Source organism: Arachis hypogaea, chromosome 3 (assembly GCF_003086295.3).
Source record: "Arachis hypogaea cultivar Tifrunner chromosome 3, arahy.Tifrunner.gnm2.J5K5, whole genome shotgun sequence".
Classification (NCBI taxonomy): domain Eukaryota; kingdom Viridiplantae; phylum Streptophyta; class Magnoliopsida; order Fabales; family Fabaceae; genus Arachis; species Arachis hypogaea.
In genome coordinates this window covers 136,351,119-136,371,890 of record NC_092038.1, presented here as the reverse complement: position 1 = coordinate 136,371,890, position 20,772 = coordinate 136,351,119, and the positions used below count along the sequence as shown (strand labels likewise).

Genomic DNA, 20,772 nt, shown 5'->3' with positions numbered 1-20,772 from the left:
TGCAAATAGTATTAAGCAAAAAATTAATAGGAAATAGGCTGTTCTACCTGTGCCACATGCTGGTGGTAATGTTGAAGATGATTTTACTATTTAAAGGACAACACAAATATTAACGAAAAAAGCTGATTCCAATTTTCTTTATTTTTGAACGCTCATCATATAAGCAGGGGTAGGTTATTTTATTTTATTTTATTTTTTCCCGTTTTGTTAAACTATAGTATTAACTATTAAGTGTCTAATGAATGAGTCAAAGTGTAGTAAAAGCAAGGAACCTGTAAGAGTTGGTTTGACCAAGAAGAGAAATTCAGAAAAAGTATTAAATGAAGTAACTAAATTAACTAACTACCCTGAAGAGTGAATATTATATAATGTTACAGAAAATTAAGAAGTGTTACTTAATTAATGCAAGTTACATTAGTGATTACATGGCAACTAATTCCATTATTACACTAACTAAGGATCAATTACAGTACCTCAAAAAAAGGTAAGTACGCAATTCCTCGTAGAAATGAAGGGCATTCTTGGAAATTCACCGGGAATAAGATCGCGCTTTGTCGCCATGTCATTATCGTTCAGATTTGTGATTGAGATTTCCCGTTTTCCATTTTCTCTCTCTTACTCTTCTTTCTTTCTTTCTTTCTTTCTCTCTTTCTCTTTCTTTCCCTCCCTTCCAAATCTTCAACATTGAAAGCTCACAAAAATACAAGGAATCGATGAAGTGGAAGTGAGTGATTCAGGCGAGGAAGAAAAAATGAAAAATAGAAAGTGATTCGTATTACACGATTGTGTTGTGTTTCAAAGTGGGAAATTGGATTTGAGCACTCACTCACTGGTCCAAAAAAGCTGCTTCTTTTATTTCTTGTTTTTTTCATTCTTTGAAATATTGGGTTTGCTCTGAAGCAACCAAGTTGGTCACGAGAACTCAGCAGTGCAAAAAGATGGTACCTTGGGTGTGAAAACAAGGAATGCATTGCTACTAGTATTCAGTATTCTTGAAGAAAGGTAGAGAGAGAAGAAGAAGGCTTGACTATATTATTTTTTGGTTTCTGAGGAGTTGAAGGGGGACAAGAGCGTATCTGTGAAAACATAAAAATTGGATTCAGTTTCTAAATTAAACAAAGAAAAGTAAAACAAACAAGAGAGAGAGAGAGAAAAACTAAAAAAAGGGCAGATCAGAAAACAAAGCAAGGTGGTTCGAAATGTTCATTGTACCATGTACAGGTAAACATTGTCTCTCCTTCAAAAATCTCAACAACCCCCTCCCATCTTCTTTCGTTCTCTCTCTCCTTCATTGGGTAGTGTGCTTCGCTGTATGGTGTTTATGGGGTCAATCTCTTGTTTTGATTATTATATATGGAAGGTAGGGGTGAGTGTGTGAACGTGCTCATGCTTTGTCCTCGACTCCAACAATAGTTTTCACGCCTATGCATCATGTTTCATTTTTTTAATGTCATCCTTAAATCCCAAAACTCTGTTAAAAAATCACACTTAATTGAATAGAGAGAGAGAGAGAGAGAAAGAGAGAGCCAAAGGTGGTTCCTTTGAAATTTGAGCTGTTTTCCATCTTTTGAGACCCATGCTTGTCTCTCTCACCTTTCTGATTCTGAATGTGATTTTTTCCTTGTTTTATATTCTTCCTTTCTTTCTTCTTGGCATTTTTATTTTGGGGTAGTTTCTGAAATGGGGTTTGCTTCTTAAGGGGAGAAAAATAAGAGGGGGAATTATTTGGCTACTCATACATCATGCTTGGTTTGCTTTTTAGGTTCTCCTTTCTGAGGTTTGAATCACGCAAAACAATGCTGTAATGATGCTTTTTTGCTTGGAGTTTTGTTCTGTAACCTTTTTCTTTCAACTTTTGAAGACAAAGTGAAGTCCTCTTATTTAAGCGCTCATCATACTGATCCTTGGGACTTCTTCTCCAATCTCCTCCTAATAGATATGAAGAGTGAAGGGGACATAGCAGAAGCCCGTAAGAACTAGGCAAAGGGAGATTTTTCTTCTTTCTGATGGGGCTTGGGTTGAAGATGAAGATTCAGGAGATGCAGATGGTGATGCAGAAGCACCATGTCCCTGTGGCTTTGAGGATGCATGAGCAAAATGGGAGCCAAAAGAGAAAGTACACTTTAATTCAAAAAAACAGGGCTTTGATTCCACTGTTTCTGCTTCTGTGGACCCTTGTGATGGCTTACTTTTGTTGGTTTATCTTCAACAAAATGGATGCTGATGCCAAGGTGAGGAGGAAGGAGGGTCTAGAAAGCCAGTGTGACCAAAGGGCAAGAATGCTGCAAGATCAATTCAGTGTTAGTGTCAACCATGTTCATGCCCTTGCCATCCTTGTTTCAACCTTCCATTACTACAGACACCCCTCTGCCATTGACCAGGTTCGTGCTTTCGATCTTTCAATTCCACTTTCGCTTATCTGTTTATGGTTTTTATATGTGTATTGTTTATTTGCCTTCAGGAAACCTTTGCAGAATATACAGCTAGGACAGCATTTGAAAGGCCATTGTTGAGTGGGGTGGCTTATGCTCAAAGAGTGGTACATTCTGAGAGGGAAAGATTTGAGAAGCAACATGGATGGATTATAAAGACAATGGAGAGAGAGCCCTCACAGCTCAGAGACGAGTATGCACCGGTGATCTTTGCCCAGGAAACCCTTTCCTACCTTGAATCTCTTGATATGATGTCCGGGAAGGTAATTAACAACCTTAGTTTTGTAGTGCACATCTTGTTTTTATCTTTTTTCTTCTTTTAATTGCAATTCATTTGCATGATTTAGGAGGATAGAGAGAATATTTTAAGGGCCAGGGCCACTGGAAAAGCCGTTCTGACAAGCCCCTTTAGGCTTTTAGGGTCTCATCATCTTGGTGTGGTTTTAACATTTCCTGTTTACAAATCTAAGCTTCCTCCAAATCCAACATTGGAAGAACGCATTAAAGCAACAGCAGGGTATGCTTCCTCGTTTTCACTTCTTCTTGGTTTCTCAAGTTTATTTCTTGGATATATGAGGAGTATTTTCCATTTCTAAAATGCTCCATTGAGGCAGTAATTAAATATTATTTTAATTGTTTGGATTTTTTTCGCCAAAGAATAATAATTAAAACTTTCTTAATTCAACTTAAAAAGAGATTTTTTCTCCATAAAAGAGAATTTTAAGGACAACTTCTTGGTTCAATTCTCAATTAATTGATAGTCCTTTTGATTGCACTAGTGTAAACATTTCAATTCATACACCATGAAGACAGGCTCCAACTGTCCAACATAACACAGGTGACTTTGTCAATTATGGCCTCATTGCTTCCAGTGATAACCAAATACTGTGACAGCTTTTGCTTCACTCACAATTCATGGAGTTACGGAGCTGTTGTAATATGCATCCATGATCACGTTTGTTTGTCAATGCTACATTCATTGCGCCCCTTGGCAAATGGCAGAATACTATTTAGCCAATGGGAAGATAACAGTTGCATTCTCGATTATTAGGCTTGCTTTTGATTACACTTTGTTTTTCATTTCATATCCTTAAATGCAACATGTCTGCTTTGTATTCATGTCCTGTACAATATTTAGTTCAAATCCCATAATCACATCAGTGGACTAGTCAGTTACTTTTAGTTCACTCTGGTTGCTTACTTTTTACTGTGAACTGCCTACTGGTACAATGAGTTCAACAAACTTTCTGATTGAAGCAGATATGTCGGAGGATCCTTTGATGTTGAGTCCCTTGTGGAGAATTTACTCGGTCAGCTTGCTGGTAACCAAGCAATTTTGGTGAATGTATATGATGTTACAAACTCTTCTACCCACCTGATCATGTATGGGAGCCAAAATGAAAAAGGTGACATGTCACTTGTCCATGAAAGTAACCTTGATTTTGGAGATCCTTACAGGAATCATACGATGATATGTAGGTAGGTAGTTTGTTCTGTCTTCTGTACATTTTCTGAAAGGAAAGAAATGATTTCTAATCTTTTGTTACTAGATACTTATCTTCTAGTTTTTGAACAGGTATCATCAGAAGGCACCAACTAATTGGATGGCACTTACCACAGTATTCCTATCCTTTGTGATCCTCTTATTAATTGGTTACATTTTGTATGGTGCTGGAATTCATATTGTCAAAGTAGAGGATGATTACCAGGAAATGGAGGAGTTGAAAGTGCTCGCGGAAGCAGCTGATGTTGCCAAGTCACAGGTACTGTACCTTGCATATTGTTAGCATGTTTTGTTGTTTCCCCAGATTGCATACTGATTGCGAAAGATGATACTTTGTTGTTATTGCCAGTTTCTAGCTACTGTGTCCCATGAAATTAGAACTCCCATGAATGGAATTTTAGGTAACATCAAGTTTCTTGCTCTCTTTCATTATTATTTAATTTATAACATGTTTTGATCCCTTCAATGTTTATGTTACTGATGCTGTCATTAAAATCATATCACTGTAGGAATGCTTGGTCTGCTTTTAGATACAGAGTTGACTTCAACCCAGCGAGATTATGCTCAGACAGCTCAAGCATGTGGAAAGGCACTGATAACACTAATAAATGAGGTGCTTGATCGTGCTAAAATTGAGGCTGGCAAGTTAGAGCTTGAAGCTGTTCCATTTGACATCCGTTCCATTCTTGATGACGTCCTCTCACTTTTTTCTGAGAAGTCTAGGCATAAAGGTTTAGAGGTAAGGCCTAAGGTTGTTTTGATTCATGCAAGCTTCAGAATTTGATAATTCTGATTCCTTTTCTTTAACTAATGATCTTATTTCATTTTCCACATGGTTGCTATTCTTCCAATTTTGACTTTTAAATTGTTTTGGGAATTATAGTTGGCAGTGTTTGTTTCTGATAAAGTTCCAGACATTGTTATGGGAGATCCTGGGAGATTCAGACAAATAATAACAAATCTTGTTGGCAACTCGGTTAAAGTAAGTGTATATTGTATTATTAATATGCATGTTGTATTAATTTCTTTGCAAGGTAGTGACTGACAAGTATAAATTTGTTGCAGTTCACTGAACGAGGACATATATTTGTCAAAGTTCATCTAGCAGAAAGTAGAAAGCCCACAATGAATGGAACATGTGAGACTTATCAAAATGGAGAAACAGATGAAGTTGGGCATATATCCGGGGGTTGTAATTCAAAAACTCTGAGTGGGTGTGAAGCTGCTGATGAACGGAACAACTGGGATAATTTCAAGCATCTAATTGCTGATGAGGAATTTTTGTTTGATGGTTTGGTGAAGAAGGTGGCCTCAAGTGAATGCTATGAGCAAGTTACTTTAATGGTGTGTGTGGAGGACACTGGAATTGGAATTCCTTTCTCGGCCCAGGATAGGATTTTCATGCCTTTTGTGCAGGCAGATAGCTCGACGTCACGACACTATGGTGGTACCGGGATTGGCTTGAGTATTAGTAAGTGTCTGGTGGAACTAATGGGTGGTCAGATAAACTTCATAAGCCGACCCCAAGTTGGGAGTACATTTTCATTTACTGCAAACTTTGGGACGTTCAATAAAAATTCAAAAACAGATGTGAAGAAGCTGAACGTGGAAGATCTTCCTTCTAGTTTTAGAGGGCTTAAAGCTATAGTGGTTGATGGAAAACCTGTTAGAGCTGCTGTCACAAGATACCATTTGACGAGACTTGGTATTCAAGCTAAAGTTGCAAACCACATTAAAAAGGTTGTTTTGTTATGTGGGAAGAATGGTTCTTTAACTTCAGGGTAAGCTTCAATTTCCTTTTTGATGTTTACTATCTTTTATGTTTTGTAATTGAGTACATTCACTGAAGTTCAAATAATTGGATGTGGCAGATTATTTCAGCCTGATATTGTTTTGGTTGAGAAGGATTCATGGTTTTCGGGAGAGGATGGAGTTTTCAATATCTGGCAACTAGATTGGAAAAAGAATGGTCACATGTTGAAGATACCCCAAATGATACTTCTTGCAACCAATATTAGTAATGCCGAATTCGATAGAGCCAAAGCCACAGGTTTCAGCGACACGGTGATCATGAAGCCTCTGAGAGCAAGTATGGTGGCTGCTTGTCTGCAGCAAGTTCTGGGGATGGGAAAGAAGAGGCAGCTTGGGAAAGACATGCCAAATGGCTCAACTTTCCTAAAAAGCCTTCTTTGTGGAAAGAAAATGTTGGTGGTTGATGACAATATTGTAAACAGGAGGGTCGCCGCCGGTGCATTAAAGAAGTTTGGAGCTGATGTGAAGTGTGCTGAAAGTGGCAAAGTTGCTCTTGAGATGCTTCAGTTGCCTCACAATTTTGATGCTTGTTTCATGGATATTCAAATGCCAGAAATGGACGGGTATGTTTCTTTGCATTCATTGCTGCTACTGCTGCTGATTCTCCTTGCATTGCATTGCATTGCATTGATTACCACTTGATGAATTTTGCAGGTTTGAGGCAACTCGTCGAATTCGAATGATGGAGAGCAAGGCGAACGAGCAACTGACGAACGGCGATGAGCACCCCCACTTACCGATATTGGCTATGACAGCTGATGTTATCCATGCTACTTATGAAGAGTGCTTGAAGTGCGGGATGGATGGATATGTATCAAAGCCGTTTGAGGAAGAGAATCTCTATCAAGCAGTTGCAAAGTTTTTCAAGTCAAAGCATATCTCAGCAGCCTCATGACATCAAGTTTTGGAGGCTGCCATTCTTTCTTTTTTTTAATGATTTATGAAGCTTTCATCATGCATATGGAGCTGTAACAGTTGGTTTGGTTCCTAAGGATTCTTGATGATACAAAAGAATCAAGTTATAATATCTAACCAGCTGAGTTTGAATGTATACCACATAACAATCCATCCCCTCCTTGTGTACAGGTTCTCTAAAGGGATGAGTCAAATTATGTAAATTCAATATTTTTCTTTTTCTTAATAGGTTTTTTCTTTCCCTATTAAATTATTATCTTTGGACAGGATTTGGCTATTATATTCAGAAGGGAGGTTGTTGCTTAGTCTGTAGGCATCTCTGGCAGAGTGGTTTGATTCATTATGAAACATTTGCCATCATATATATTCATATGGTTCTCTTATTCTTTTTAATTCTTTCAATGTTATTGTTGTTGCTGGGACCACATGCATTTCCGGTCATATCTTGAATTGCAACCATAAGGAGATCCTATCCAACAACTAGATCGATGATCATCACTTTTAATAATGAAATAGATTAAATATCATTGGACTAGTTAGCTAGTTATTATTATTTATAAATATTCCATAGATACTCTTGAAATTGATCGCATAAATAAACTAAATGCATGTTAAAATGAATACAGCAGACGTGTTCTGCAACTAGAAGATCTGAACCTAGTAGCACATGGGGTGACGGACACGTGGCCTGTGTGAAGTGGCACGTGTCAATACCTAGTAGCAGTTAGAGTGACGAGGCAGTGAGCAACTCCCTCTAATATAAACCCTAACCTAACTCCACTAGTTACAATTCAATAGCTTGTTATCCAAGAATGGCGCACTATCAAAACCAGTATGGTGCAGTTACTTCAAGTGCAAGCACGGATCCAATTCAGAAGGAAATGGACCTGAGCGGCGACACCGCTGGCATAGCAGCAAATGAATACAGTGATACCACAGGTGGTGGTGGTGGTGGTGGTGGTGCATTTCATCATGATGCAGTGGGTGTAAATGAAGTAGAGCAGCACAAACACAAGAAGAAAGGAATAATAGAGAAGATAAAAGACAAGCTTCCCATAACTCACCACCATAACAAGTAGCTACGTACCTGTGTTTCGTTTTATTCCCTTTCGAGCTCAAGTTATGTAATTTTGATGTATGGTTGTTATGTTGCTAAATAAAATATCTAATTGCTGAAATTGAAAAGCGGTTGTTGAGAATTGATTACCCAAGTAAAGAACGTGATCGAAATTACGTTTTCTTCTGTTTACCCTTTTGAGTTCATTATCATTAACCAAGATCTTCTCGGTTCAAAATCAACCGGACATATTAGCACCCTGATGAGTTTTCATCTGTTTAGTTTTTCACTTATATTGAAAATCAATAACTCTGACGTTGACAGCATCCTTTCCTGTTCATTATGAGCTGGACAACGTCATCTCTTTGGTAAAAATCGTTTGCGTACAAAATGCTGTTTAGATAGCAAGCATGGCTACTCCCACAATTATCCAGTGCTTCAAAAGTATATACATATATAATTTTATTATTTTAGAAAATTGAATCCAAATTTTTTTAATTAAGGGGAAAAAAATTTACTGTTTAGCTTATGTCACCTTTCAAGTAATGTCTGAAATAGAGAGAAAATGTTAAAGATTTGCCTTTCATTTCAAACCGACTAGTAAGACATAATTGGAGCATAGGAGTAGCGATCAAGGCGAGAAGGTGCAGAACTGCAACCATAAAAGAGCATCAATCCCTACTAGAATGATTAATTAACTCGCATATGATGCACGATAAGGCATATGGCATTATAGAGTAAGTACTCGGAAGTCGAATCATTTAATCTAATCCCTGAACAAACTGATTTGCACACCTTTTGTAGTCGTAATGATAGTTCATTTCAATTAAGACTATGGAAAACTTTGTATCTAACCAGCGCTATGATTGTAGTTCGTACTTAGTCGTTTGTACCACCATATCATGGTGAATGCACGTAACTTGAGATTCGTTGGTTTCACCGTGGAAAATACGATAAAGGATAAAAAGGTTGCGACGTTTAGAATGAGAAAATAAATCTTAACAATGCCACCACCCTACACACAGAATCTTTGGCCGCCATTTAGTGACCAGTAATTGGAGAAGAGAACCCTTCAAATACAAAAGGAATATGACAGAAACATTAAATCTTTGGGTCTGGCCGCACACTGCTTCTGTCCCTCAGTTCCAAAATATAGTAAGAACCAGTTCACAGATTAACCACAAAATGGAGCAAAAAGACCACACCATCGGCAAATTAAGAACAAAAAAATTCCATGCCCCGGATCATCAGCTTCAAGGGGGAGTACAGTGTAGTCGCTTGAACCATTTGTGTAGCTGCTTTTCCTCTGGAGAACCAATTATCTAACCACCGCAAATTTGAGCTTTGCTAATCAGTGCCGGACCTAGGAGGTGTACTCAAATGGCTGAGGTGGTTGAGGTTCCTCGTCAACAGCCATTGCTGATGCAGAACTCTGCAACCCTGCTGCTGAACCACCAGCAGCTGACGTGGTAGATGAGGGTGTGTCTGTGAGAGAGAGCACTTCAGGCTCACTGGGGCGCAAGTCTTTAAGAAGCACAAATCCTGAAGGTGCCAACTTAACTGGCACGTATCTGCTGTCCTGCATAAACTTAATAAACTTCTCCTGGGCAGGAACCACCCTGGCTGGATTTGTAAGAATCTCGAATGAAGGCTCGGGCTCTGATTTCTTATCCACTGGGCTATCCACCTTCAAAAAATTAAAGAAAGTTATGTCTTTACATCTACAAATTAGATAGTTCATCTCAAGCATACATGTAAGGGTGCATGTATCTGAGACAATAATACAGTGTAATCAACAAGATGTTATTATATAGGGCTAATTTTACAAGAGATGAAAAACACTGGAGTCAGCTTAATTCCAAAACATGTTTTCTGTTTACATTTCATGTTTTCAATACTAAAATTAAACCATGTATTCATTCGGTTTTCCAATTTCAGGATTCTAGGTTTAAAAAACTACGAAAATAAAAAACATTGTTTTCAGCTTTTAATTCAGAGTGTTCTAAAGAAGCCTTCATTTATAATAAACACACCTGCATGGCGTCTCCATCCTTTTCACTTGAAGACTTCCCCTTCCCAGTTCCTGAAGCAACTGATGCAGACTCAGATGAAATTTCAGCATTAGCCTTCTGTTCTTCAGCTTTCTTAGCCCTTGCTTTGGCCTTAGCTGATGTAGACAGAACAGCAGTGGGAAGTTTCACAGCTGATGTAGTGGTGGGAACAGTGGTGGGCTTTGGGTATTCAAAGAGTGAAGGTTTTGCATGTGATAGGAACTCAAACTTTGGAGACTTAAGATCATAGTTCAAACCAATAAAGGCTGTGGGTGAAAAAGCCAAGCTTATGAAATAGATCAGAGGGTACCAATACCAAAACTGGCTGAAAACTGCAAGACCAACCACTGCAGTAATCTTATCATGTTTTGTCTTGGAGAGTAGTCTTATGGTCACGTTTCTTCCACCTGCATCAAGGATCCCAGAGGCCAAGATTGCACCCATCTTGCTCATGGTATCCTCATGCTTGTCCAGAATGATTTTCTCCAATTGCCGCCTAGAAGAATACTAGTAAGTCAGACAAGATATCAATTAATCCAATGCTCAAAGAAGGTGAATGCCTTACCTAAATGTTCCAACACGGGAATCACTAGCTTCACTGATCTGAACCATGACCATAGCCATCGCTATAAGAGCACCTTGACGAACAAAATCAACAACATCCGATGTCAATGGTTCCAACAAAGATATAGCCTCACTAAGACCCGTGCCCGCACAGGAAATGCCCACTGCAAGGGCCGCTCCATATCGAACATGAGGATTGTAAGATTCAGATAGGAGGGAAACGATTCTTGGAGTCTGCAATTTAAGAAAGTAGCATGGCATCTCAACAAAATTTCTTGAAGAAATCACAGAGCCAGAGGAAAACAAGTTCATAACAAGTGATAATAAGAAGAAAGGAAAGTACTAACCTGCTCTGGATCAGAGTACAGCACAAATCCTAATGCTAGAACTGCAGTCCTCCTGACATCATCGCTAACATCAGACACAGCAAAGTGCAGCAACTGCCGAATGGCCTTATTGTTTGCGGTTCCCCTATAAGCCAGGGCCAATGCATACATGCCACCATAGCGTAATATTGGATCCTGATCCCGTGTCATCTGCTCAATCAGAGTGTCTGCTTCTTCTTCTCTACCATAAACCGTAAGAGCTATGCCCAATGCTAATCCCCTGAAACATTAAGACACCAAATAAAGATCGGCAAAAGAGAAGCCATGGCTTAACAACTCGTCAGTTGGAGCACTTTTACCTAATAATCTTTTCATGCTGTGTTTCATGTGCATAAGTAAGCATTTCATTTGCCTTATCACTTCCTGTTCCAACCATGAGTAATCCCATACTGATACCAGCAGCTTCACCAGCTACAGCACTATCAGTGTATAGAACATTCTTTATTTCTTCATAAATATCCTCATCAGCTGTTCCTAGGGATGCCAATCCAAGACCCAGACATGCACCATGTTGAATAACCTGCCCCATAAAACTTATGTTAAAGTATAATCAAAGGCTAATTATTTTTCGACATCAAAGCAAAATTATTAGTTATACTAGTTATGAGCACCTCTACAGAAGTACTACGCAGGCTATCACGAAGAAATTGTTTGATTCCCTCTCCATGGTTAGCATGAATAAGACCAAGCGCATAGAGAGCACCACCTTCGGAGTATGGACTACCACCTCCACCAGTCCCACCCTGAGGCAAGTAAGGTGCCATTAGTGACCTTCCTTGCTGCAAATGGCCTCTGTGGATAACACCAAGACCAGCTGTTGCGCTAAATTTGGCCCAATTAGTTGCTCGGCTCAACCAATCCTAATTTATTCCAGGGACAAATATCTTCAGAATTGAAAGCAATCACACTTCCAAGGAAAACAAGGGGAGAAGGAAAGTGACAAACAAAATAAGCTACAACGACTAACCAAATTTTCCCTGAGGAAAGTATCTACAGTAGTTCCAGCATGCATTATTGCATTGGCATATATTGTAGCACTGTGGCAGACACTATTCCTCATTTCCACAGACTGCTTGATTGTCTTCAGAATAAGGAGGTCGGATCTAAATTCATTAAACAGCCAAAGCAGTATAAGAACCAATATGCTATCTGAAGGAACCTAAAACCAACAAGGAAAGGAATGTATACTAAAATATTACTAAAGAAAATTGCCTCACTTGTTATGACTGTACAGGAACTGCAGAGTCAATTGTATTGAAGTTTCCCCAGACAGTATTCCCTTTATTTTGGTTAGCCTCTCAGCATACAAGGTTTCGCTTGGATCTTCAGGTACACTGACAACAGAAGCTGAATCACCCTCTGTCATTTGAACGTCATCCGGACCACTCGCTGTAGCATTCTGTTCCGAACCTATGTCATTTGGCTTTGCTTGAGTAGATGTTGAAGACTGAGACTTGGGTGGAGCAAGGCGATCTCTAACATTTAGAAGAAAAGCTTGGTGCTCATTCTCCACCAAATCGAACGCTATTTGAAATGCCAACAGAGCATCATCTTTGTTTTCAGATCGTAAAAGCTTTTCCAGGATGCTTGCAACACCCTCTGGCTCATCCAAGAACATAAGACATTGACAAATGCTCAGATAATCTGGTGAAGGAAGCTTTTGATAAACTTTAACAAGGAGACGGAGAACCTGAACAAACAGAAAAACAATCAATGCAAACCTTCATGAGACAGCAGTGTTAAAATGTGTCTCACATTTTCACACTAAAAAGTTGCCAAAAAACATAATTCATTTACCACATGCATGATATGTATTGCAGTAGAGAACTTTAACATGACTAGAAAATTTTCATTTCACTAACCTCCTGTCTGTATTCCCGAAGATTCACAAAGGAATGAGAGACATATATGCAATATGAGAGAGTTCCTTGAATGTTGTCACTCCTTGTAATTGCTTCTTCTAGTTTATCCAACCTCCTGCATTCAATGGCAGTTCCCATAGCTTGCTGGTATTTACCATCTACGATACACCTAAACGAGGGGAAAGCAACACGTGAAGGAACTCCAACAATTAAGGAATAATTTAATACAAACATCAGAAGAATGATTACAGCTTGCATACTTATCCAACATTCTCTCCACGATTGCTTCCAACCTGGGGTCCACCGTAACAGATTCACTTGACTCTGCTGCCTTATTCTTAAGACTGGCATATTCATCTATGGCCTTAGCTGCCAGACAAAAGAAAGAGAATAAAATGTCCATCAGATTCCATCTAGAATTTTGAACCTTCATGATTATATAGCTCAAAATTAACTCACGTTAATCATTTTGTCTAAAACTAATTAAAATGAGTGATCCATATTACCAATCACACCTTGCTTTCATAAAAGAAAATAGGGGGGGGGGGGGGATAATTCTTACCAAGAAGAGTATGCACATAGTCAGAATCTTCTGAAACATTGAACAGAGGACCAGCTCCAAGGGCATAAGATAAGGAATCATTTAGTTCACCCAAGTAATAGAAGACCTGAAAGAACAAGAAGCAAAGCAAAATTAGATCATAAAAAATATACCCCAAAACCAACTTCAGCATCTAATAATACAATTTTAGTTTAAGTAAGAACACATATGTTCCCCTGATGACTGCTATAGATATCAGCAAAATCAAAAAGGAGGAAGTCCAGGTTTCTTTCTGCATATCTCAAATCTCAAATACTATGACAGGCGGAACCGTGACAACCAGGATATTTGAAGCTTGTTCAAATAAGCAACATAATTTCCTCAATGGAAGAAACTTGTACAAAACTTGGCAGAGCAATAATACCTTGGATACAAGAAGTGCAGCAAGTTGCCTTTGGTGTTGATCAAACTCCTCATCCTCATACAGACTCTCTCTGTTTGACAGGTAAAACAGAACATAAATCTTCAACAATCTTCAAAAAGCCTTCAACCAACAATTTTAACATGAACTACCTAGAAAAGCCCTAAATTTGAACACTAAATTGATTGGTGGCGTGTTATTGCAACAACTAAATGCGTATGGGAGTTCAGTCCCTACATCGAATGCAATGGACCCCTGTGTAAGTGGAGCTTCACTACTAAAATATAATTAAAACTTAAACCTTCTGCCCATAAAACTAGACAAATTTTCTTTCATGAACTACCTAAATTTTGAGTAAGGATTGTTGCAATTCAAACCAAACTGCTTTCACCTTGATTAAAAATAAACGTGCGAAACAGCTCAAACCCTCGGCAAAGAAAACGCAGCTGAAAACCCCAAATAAAAAAAGAATAAAAATTCAGAAGCACAGAAAGAGAGAGATCGAGAGAATGCGTACATGAGGGGGACGCTGGTTGAGATCTCGGGCCAGAATGTGTCAACCAGGTTGTTGAGGTTCGAGAGAGCGTGAAGCTTGAGAGAGAGATGGGACTCGTTCAGCATCGCCAGCATCCCACCGGCCGAACTAACCAGCGTCGTCGCCATGATTGTGCTCTCAGACGAAGAATTCGAATAGCTAGGGTTAGGGTTTTGGGTTGGGGGTCGTAGGGATTGGTGATCTCAGAACAAGGAAGGAAGAAATTAAGAATACTCTTCGCCTTGTTTATTTAGTAGTATCTTCAATTCTTATTCAGCACGAAATGTATCAGTTGGATGGATTTGATGGGTGCTCCTTTTTCTTTTTTTCCTCTTTTTAGTTTTAATTAATTCAAAATTTTGAACATGATCCCCCTTTTCTTTTTTTTTTGGATAATTTTTGACAAAAATATTATTTGAACACTAAAATTAATATTTATGTATAAATATATATAATTTAATTTATTTTTAATATTTATTTTATATTTTAATATATATTTTATATTAATTTTTTTTAACGACTGAATTTATTATACACTTAATATGATTGTAAAAATTTTGCATTCCAAAGTAATTTATCAAAGTTTGTTTTGAAATATAATCTTTTAAAAAGTAACTTTTAATAAATATAAGTAATAATAATAATTATATTTGATAAATAATTTTAAAATTTTAAAAATTAATAATAAATATAAATATAAAAATAAATTTAGATATTTATTAATATATAAAATTATATTAAATTTCTTATAAGTTCATATTAATTTAAAAAAAAATTTAAGTGCTTTTAAAAGCGAATTTATATATTTTAAAATAAAAAGATTAATAAAATAATAAAATGAAAAATTAATTATCATTGAATTTATAATTTTTATTATGTATGAGTCCCATTATATTAATTTGAGAGTGATTAAATTCATTTTACGATTTTATTAATTTTCTTACTTAAAAAAATTTGATCCTTCAAGAACATTTTCAACTTTTAGAAAATACAAGCATAAATATATTTTTATTTATTAAATATATAATAAAAATTTATTGTTTTTTAAAAAATATAACCATCTCTTAAAAAAAGTTACCAAATCAAATTAATAATATCTTGTGGTGAGTACTTCAATTTAATTCAATATTTTGATCAACCATAAAGGTGATTGAAGCATAGTTATTAGAACCGAACTGGTAATGAATCCGGTTAAACTACTGGGTCACCGAATCACAACCAACCTAATCCTACTTATCTTAATGAATAACTAATTCTTAAGATATCTTCCACTTATTTAGAAGATAGATCTCAACAACTTTTCTAAAAAAAAGGAACTGTTATTCACCATCAAAGGTATTACACTAAAATGTAGTTATTTATTCTATTATAAATACACTGATACCCTCAAGTATATTCAGAACCCAATCTACTAAAACCCTGCGTAAAGTTGTTTGCTAACTTAAGTATTGGAGTCTCTTGTAGGTACCACTCCCACCTCCTCACAAGGAACTCGGAAGGCCAGCACCTCGGCATCAGCACAAGCCGGACACTATCTCAGAAGGAGTCTGTACCTCACGTTCAGGCCCAAAGCACAAGCTGGACACTATCTCAGAAGGAGTCTGTACCTCACGTTTAGGCCCAAATCACTGTTTCAGGTAACCATCAGAATATTAGCGCTATTGTCGGGGACCTGAAAATCTATACCTAATCATGGCAGACGAGCAATTTGAAGACGAACACACTGCATATGAGTCTGAGCCAGAACCTCGTAACCACGATCAAGCCCTTGTGATACCTCCACGATAAGAAGGAACAAGTCATCGTAATGGGGAAGAAACATCACGAAATCCTCATAGCCGACGACTACAGTCACCCTCCTGAGAACGAAGAACCTCCACACCCAACTGAGATTATGGGACTCATACACGGACATCATGGCCGGTTGGAGTAACTTGAACAGGAGATCAAGTGACAAACGGAAGCCAAAAGAAATATGCGAAGAGGGGTACGAAGTAGAAGGGAACTCGAGAAAAAGCTTCTAAAATTAGAAGCTGATTTATGAAATCGGACCAACAACGCGGAATGAGAAGAAAATTCTTCGGAGGAGAAGATCCATTCATAGAAGAGATGATGCAGGCCAGGGTCCCAAGAAATTTTAAAATCTCCGATATGGATCTCTATGATGGCACGACCGACCTAAGGCATCACCTCAGCAATTTTAAATGGTAATCATTAGATTCTGTGATATTACTTTAATATAAGAATTTTTTTTTTGTTTTTTGAATATGAATATAACATATGTATTTTTATCCAACTTATTTTAATTATATCTTAGTTTTTAAAATGGATCTCACTAGGGAGACAATGGACTATTTGTACAATGTGTACAATGGTTTATTGAGTTACAAAATGAACATCTTCCATACTATCTAGAATAACCATCCGAGTACTAGGGATAATAAACTGTTTTTGGAGTTCACCAAAAATCGAACTCTTGACCTTTCGGATTTAGCGTTCTAATACTATGTCATGATACCACTCATCCCAAAAGTTTCAGTTGATGAAAAAAGGTAACACTAATGATTATATCTCTAATATTCCATAAACCTCCATTGTAGACATTGTTTAAATATTCTATTGGCTCCTCATACTTTCCCTTTTAAAATACATGGATCCTGTGCAATTGCACCAGTTATCATGCTAGTACAATAGATTTACGTGCACTGTGTCCTCCGAAGACAGAGATTTACAACATGCAATGCAAGCCATCAAATTCCACCATTTTCGATCTCTTTTCCCAATCAAACAACAAAACAATGTTCTATTCCTTCCTTCTCTCTTTCTCTGCCTCTTCTTCCAATTGCACCTTCTCTGACCTTTCTCTTCCCTCAACAAAGGGGAGTTTTCCCCTCGTTCAATGCAATGTAATAAACTTTCTTCTTAAACCCTTTGGGGATCGTTCTAGGTTTCCATTGTTATGATTTCACAATGCAGAAAGCTGTAGGGGGATTGATCATCATCATAGCGCTTCTTACGGTGGTTGGTGTGGGTCGGTGTCAGCGTAGTGCCAGTGATGCAGATGTGCTTCGAATTCTGAAAACCACCATCAATGCTCCAATGAGCTTTCAATGGACGGACCCTGACGTATGCAAATGGAGGCGCATTCAATGTGATTCGGCGAAACGCGTCACTGCCATACAAATCGGAAACCAGAATCTTCAAGGCACTCTCCCCAAGGAGCTTGAGAAGCTGTCAGCACTGCAAAACTTGGAGTGCCAAGGCAACAGTCTCACAGGATCGTTCCCTTATCTTCCCAAATCGGTGCAAAAGTTGATCATTCATGACAACAAATTCAACAGCATACCCAATGGCATCTTCAAAGGGTTGGGTAGTTTGCAAGAAGTGAACATGGACGACATCCCTTTCCCTCCATGGCAGATTCCTCAAAGCCTTGTTTAGCAAGAATGGTCATTTCCCAGGTTTGATTTTCTTGGGGCTTTCTGGTAATTCTCTTGAAGGTCCTTTGCCTCCAAGCCTTGGTAGTAGTTCAATTGAGACCGTTTTGGTCAACGGTAACTCTAGACTAAACGGTACCATTTCTGTATTGAAAACCATGACATCCCTTAAGCAATTTTGGGCTCATGGCAATGCATTTACCGGTCCTATACCAGACATGTCAAACCATAATCATCTCTATGATATGAACTTAAGGGACAACCAGTTGACTGGTGTTATTCCACTCTCACTTACCACTCTTCCAAGTTTGGAAGTTGTGAATTTAACTAACAATCTCTTTCAAGGGTCCCCTCCCAAGTTCAAAGATGGTGTAGGAGTTGACAATTACTTGGATAAAGGGAGAAATCAATACTGCACACCCATTCCTGGGGAACCATGCAGTAGTGTTGTGAATGCTTTACTATCTGCTATTGAGCCCTTGGGTTATCCTCTGATTTTTGCTAAGACTTGGTGGGGTAATGATCCATGTGGTAATAAATGGCTTGGGATAATTTGCTCAGGTGGGAACATTTCAGTTGTTAACTTTCAAGGCATGGGTTTGTCAGGTGCCATTTCTCCTAGTTTTGCTAGCCTTACATCTGTCACAAAGTTGGTTCTTTCAAACAATAATTTTACTAGTAAAATACCAACTGAACTTACCACTATGCCTCATTTGCAGGAATTAGATGTTTCCAATAATAATTTATATGGTAATGTACCTAAATTTCGGGATGGTGTAGTTCTTAAATTAGATGGGAATCCTGATATTGGAAAGGATATACCCAGTTCTTCCAGCTCAGATTCTGAAGATGATGACAATACAATAATAATCATTTGCTTGGGATTTTTATCTTACTTGTTCCAGGGATTTTGATATATATGTTCTTGTGCCGCAAAAAGCCTAAGCATGCAAGAAAGTTTCAACATCCAACCGCAATTGTGATACACCCTAATCAATCTAGTGATAGAAATGCCATATTAAAGATAGCAAGTGCTGGTGTTCATGGTGGAGGAGCAGAAGTATTCAGTCCTTCTAGTAATGCTTACCAAGTTGAATCCAGTGGTAATCTTTTGATCTCAATTGACGTTTTGAAAGCAGTGACTAATAATTTTGCTGAAGAAAACGTGCTAGGAAAAGGTGGCTTTGGCACTGTATACAAAGGGAAATTGCATGATGGGACAAGGATTGCAGTTAAAAGGATGCAATCAGGAATAGTGGCAGAGAAGGGAGTAGATGAGTTCATGGCTGAAACGGCAGTGGTCACGATTTGACACAGGAATTTGGTTAATCTCATGGGGTATTGCTTGGATGAAAATGAGAGACTTCTTGTTTATGAATACATGCCTCAAGGTACTCTTAGTAGACATCTATTCCACTGGGAAAATGAAGGGTTAAAACCACTTGAATGGAAGACAAGGCTCATTATTGCTTTGGATGTTGCTAGAGGTGTTGAATATCTTCATGGTTTAGCCCAACAAACTTTTATCCATAGGGATCTCAAACCATCTAATATTTTGCTCGGCGATGATATGCGAGCTAAAGTTGCTGACTTTGGATTAGTTCGCCTTGCTCCGCAAGGAAAAGCCTCGTTTCAGACCAGACTTGCCAGAACTTTTGGATATCTAGCACCAGAGTATGCAGGTAGGTACATATTAAATGCTTATTTTTTTTATCTATACTATACTAGCCACTTGATTTAATTTATGACGCATTATTACACGGTAAAAACTCAAGTACAGATGTCTTCATGTCAAGTGATAGATGAGAATGATTAGATGTTTGACTAAATTGCCATTTAATCATTTTCAAATATCAACTTAAGACAGCTGCATATGTATTTATATGTCTTATTCCAAATGATGCAGCCACTGGAAGACTTACAACAAAGGTTGATGTGTATAGTTTTGGGGTAATTCTGATGGAGCTCATAACTGGAAGGAAAGCACTTGATGAAAGTAGACCAGAAGAGAATTTCCACCTAGTTTCATGGTTTCGTCGAATGCCACTTGACAAAGATTTATTTCGAACCATCATCGACTCGACAATTGAAGCTGATGAGGAAACCTTGAGTAGCATCAAGACTGTTGCAGAATTAGCAGGCCATTGCTGTGTAAGGGAGCCACACCAAAGGCCTGACATGAGCCATGTGGTGAACGTGCTTTCGCCTCTAATTGAGGTGTGGAAGCCTACAGAACCAAATGTTGATGAAATATATGGAATAAACTTTAACATGACATTGCTAGAAGCACTTCAAAGGTGGAAGCAATTTGAAGGAAATAGCACTCTTGATTTTTCTTCAAATAGTTCTCCTCCACAATCTGGAATTGCACCTTCATACAGATCTTCAGATGGACGTCCAAGTTAGAGAACATTTGACATCGATGACCTTAAACTTCACTATTGTATTTAACATTTTTTTCTTTTTTTCTTTTTTTGTTATTGTTTAATGATTGAGTGCAATGTATGTGTAGTTGACCATCTATGACACCCTCCATCCCTTTGCAGAACATCTTCACCTTAGGGAAAAAATAAGAAAAGAAAGAAGAAAAAAGATAGCAATTTTTTTATTTTTTTATTTTTTAACAATGGGATGCAAAAGGATAGAGGTGTTGAGAATAGTTTCTGTTTACTGTTACTTTTTTGGTATACATTATCTCGATGGAATTAGAAGCATTGTTCTATCACAAATACTAATAAAAAAAAATAGAAGACATTAATTTTGTGTCATGAAGGAACAACGCAACATTTGATGATAAAATACATGCTTATATATTGTTTTGGTTTAATTTGTTTCTAAGACTGCAGGCAGAAAAAGACAAAGACAATGTTGTAAAAATGTTATTTGCGCACCTATAATATTGAATCATATATAAATTAAATTACTAAATGAATATATTATACAATATTTTTTTATAAATTAGCTTTTAAATTTAATATTAATTTACATATTATCTAATTTATTTTTAAATAATATAATATTTCAAATATATATTATATAGTATAGTCAGTTTAATTCTCCAATTATTGCGTGAGTCTTAATCTAATAGATATATAATTTAATTCAATTTAAATATGTATTTTATATTTTAATTATATTTTATTTTAATATCTAATTTTAATAGCTAATTTTAATGTATATTTACTATGTTAATTGTGTTTAAATATATTTTTTCGAGGTTTCTATTATACTATTTTCCGCGGTAACATTTTACTT

The 20,772-nt window shown here is 37.4% G+C and overlaps 2 protein-coding genes and 1 pseudogene across 4 annotated transcripts; 2 read left to right on the top strand and 1 right to left on the bottom strand.

Annotated features, from left to right (window-relative positions):
• The first annotated feature begins 534 nt into the window (after window positions 1-534).
• On the top strand, window positions 535-7,056 carry LOC112734215 (histidine kinase 4). Of its 3 annotated transcripts, none has more exons than XM_025783446.3 (12): window positions 535-1,221; window positions 1,763-2,381; window positions 2,462-2,695; window positions 2,780-2,949; window positions 3,693-3,911; window positions 4,009-4,195; window positions 4,286-4,337; window positions 4,446-4,675; window positions 4,820-4,918; window positions 5,002-5,717; window positions 5,808-6,311; window positions 6,403-7,056. In XM_025783446.3, exons 2-12 carry the CDS (start codon window positions 2,007-2,009, stop codon window positions 6,641-6,643), a joined length of 3,027 nt encoding a protein of 1,008 aa, XP_025639231.1. In that variant the 5' UTR covers window positions 535-1,221; window positions 1,763-2,006; the 3' UTR covers window positions 6,644-7,056. The 3 variants fall into 3 exon arrangements, with proteins under 3 accessions (XP_025639231.1, XP_025639232.1, XP_025639233.1); XM_025783447.3 differs by having other exon boundaries at window positions 568-1,221; window positions 1,937-2,381; XM_025783448.3 differs by having other exon boundaries at window positions 568-1,221; window positions 1,862-2,381.
• A 1,641-nt stretch (window positions 7,057-8,697) lies between these two features.
• LOC112734216 (26S proteasome non-ATPase regulatory subunit 1 homolog A) lies at window positions 8,698-14,438 on the bottom strand. The gene is made up of 13 exons (XM_025783449.2): window positions 14,063-14,438; window positions 13,549-13,618; window positions 13,146-13,251; window positions 12,844-12,952; window positions 12,584-12,752; window positions 11,939-12,411; window positions 11,689-11,824; window positions 11,333-11,581; window positions 11,021-11,241; window positions 10,683-10,941; window positions 10,337-10,569; window positions 9,754-10,267; window positions 8,698-9,407 (listed from the first exon to the last, which is right to left on the bottom strand). Exons 1-13 carry the CDS (start codon window positions 14,206-14,208, stop codon window positions 9,084-9,086), a joined length of 3,009 nt encoding a protein of 1,002 aa, XP_025639234.1. The 5' UTR covers window positions 14,209-14,438; the 3' UTR covers window positions 8,698-9,083.
• Window positions 14,439-16,923: 2,485 nt separating this feature from the next.
• Window positions 16,924-20,125, top strand: LOC112734213 (receptor protein kinase TMK1-like; annotated as a pseudogene).
• The last annotated feature ends 647 nt before the right edge of the window (window positions 20,126-20,772 follow it).

What these genes read in the sequence shown, in the direction of transcription:
- LOC112734215 (XM_025783446.3), top strand. Translation starts at nt 2,007, where the DNA reads ATGGGGCTTGGGTTGAAGATGAAGATTCAGGAGATGCAGATGGTGATG. An exon ending in CGCATTAAAGCAACAGCAGG is followed by an intron (nt 2,950 to 3,692) that starts GTATGCTTCCTC and finishes TGATTGAAGCAG; the next exon opens with ATATGTCGGAGGATCCTTTG. An exon ending in AATGGTTCTTTAACTTCAGG is followed by an intron (nt 5,718 to 5,807) that starts GTAAGCTTCAAT and finishes TGGATGTGGCAG; the next exon opens with ATTATTTCAGCCTGATATTG.
- LOC112734216 (XM_025783449.2), bottom strand. Translation starts at nt 14,208, where the DNA reads ATGGCGACGACGCTGGTTAGTTCGGCCGGTGGGATGCTGGCGATGCTG. An exon ending in CTGCACTTCTTGTATCCAAG is followed by an intron (nt 13,252 to 13,548) that starts GTATTATTGCTC and finishes TTGTTCTTTCAG; the next exon opens with GTCTTCTATTACTTGGGTGA. An exon ending in CTTTCCTCAGGGAAAATTTG is followed by an intron (nt 11,582 to 11,688) that starts GTTAGTCGTTGT and finishes GGAATAAATTAG; the next exon opens with GATTGGTTGAGCCGAGCAAC.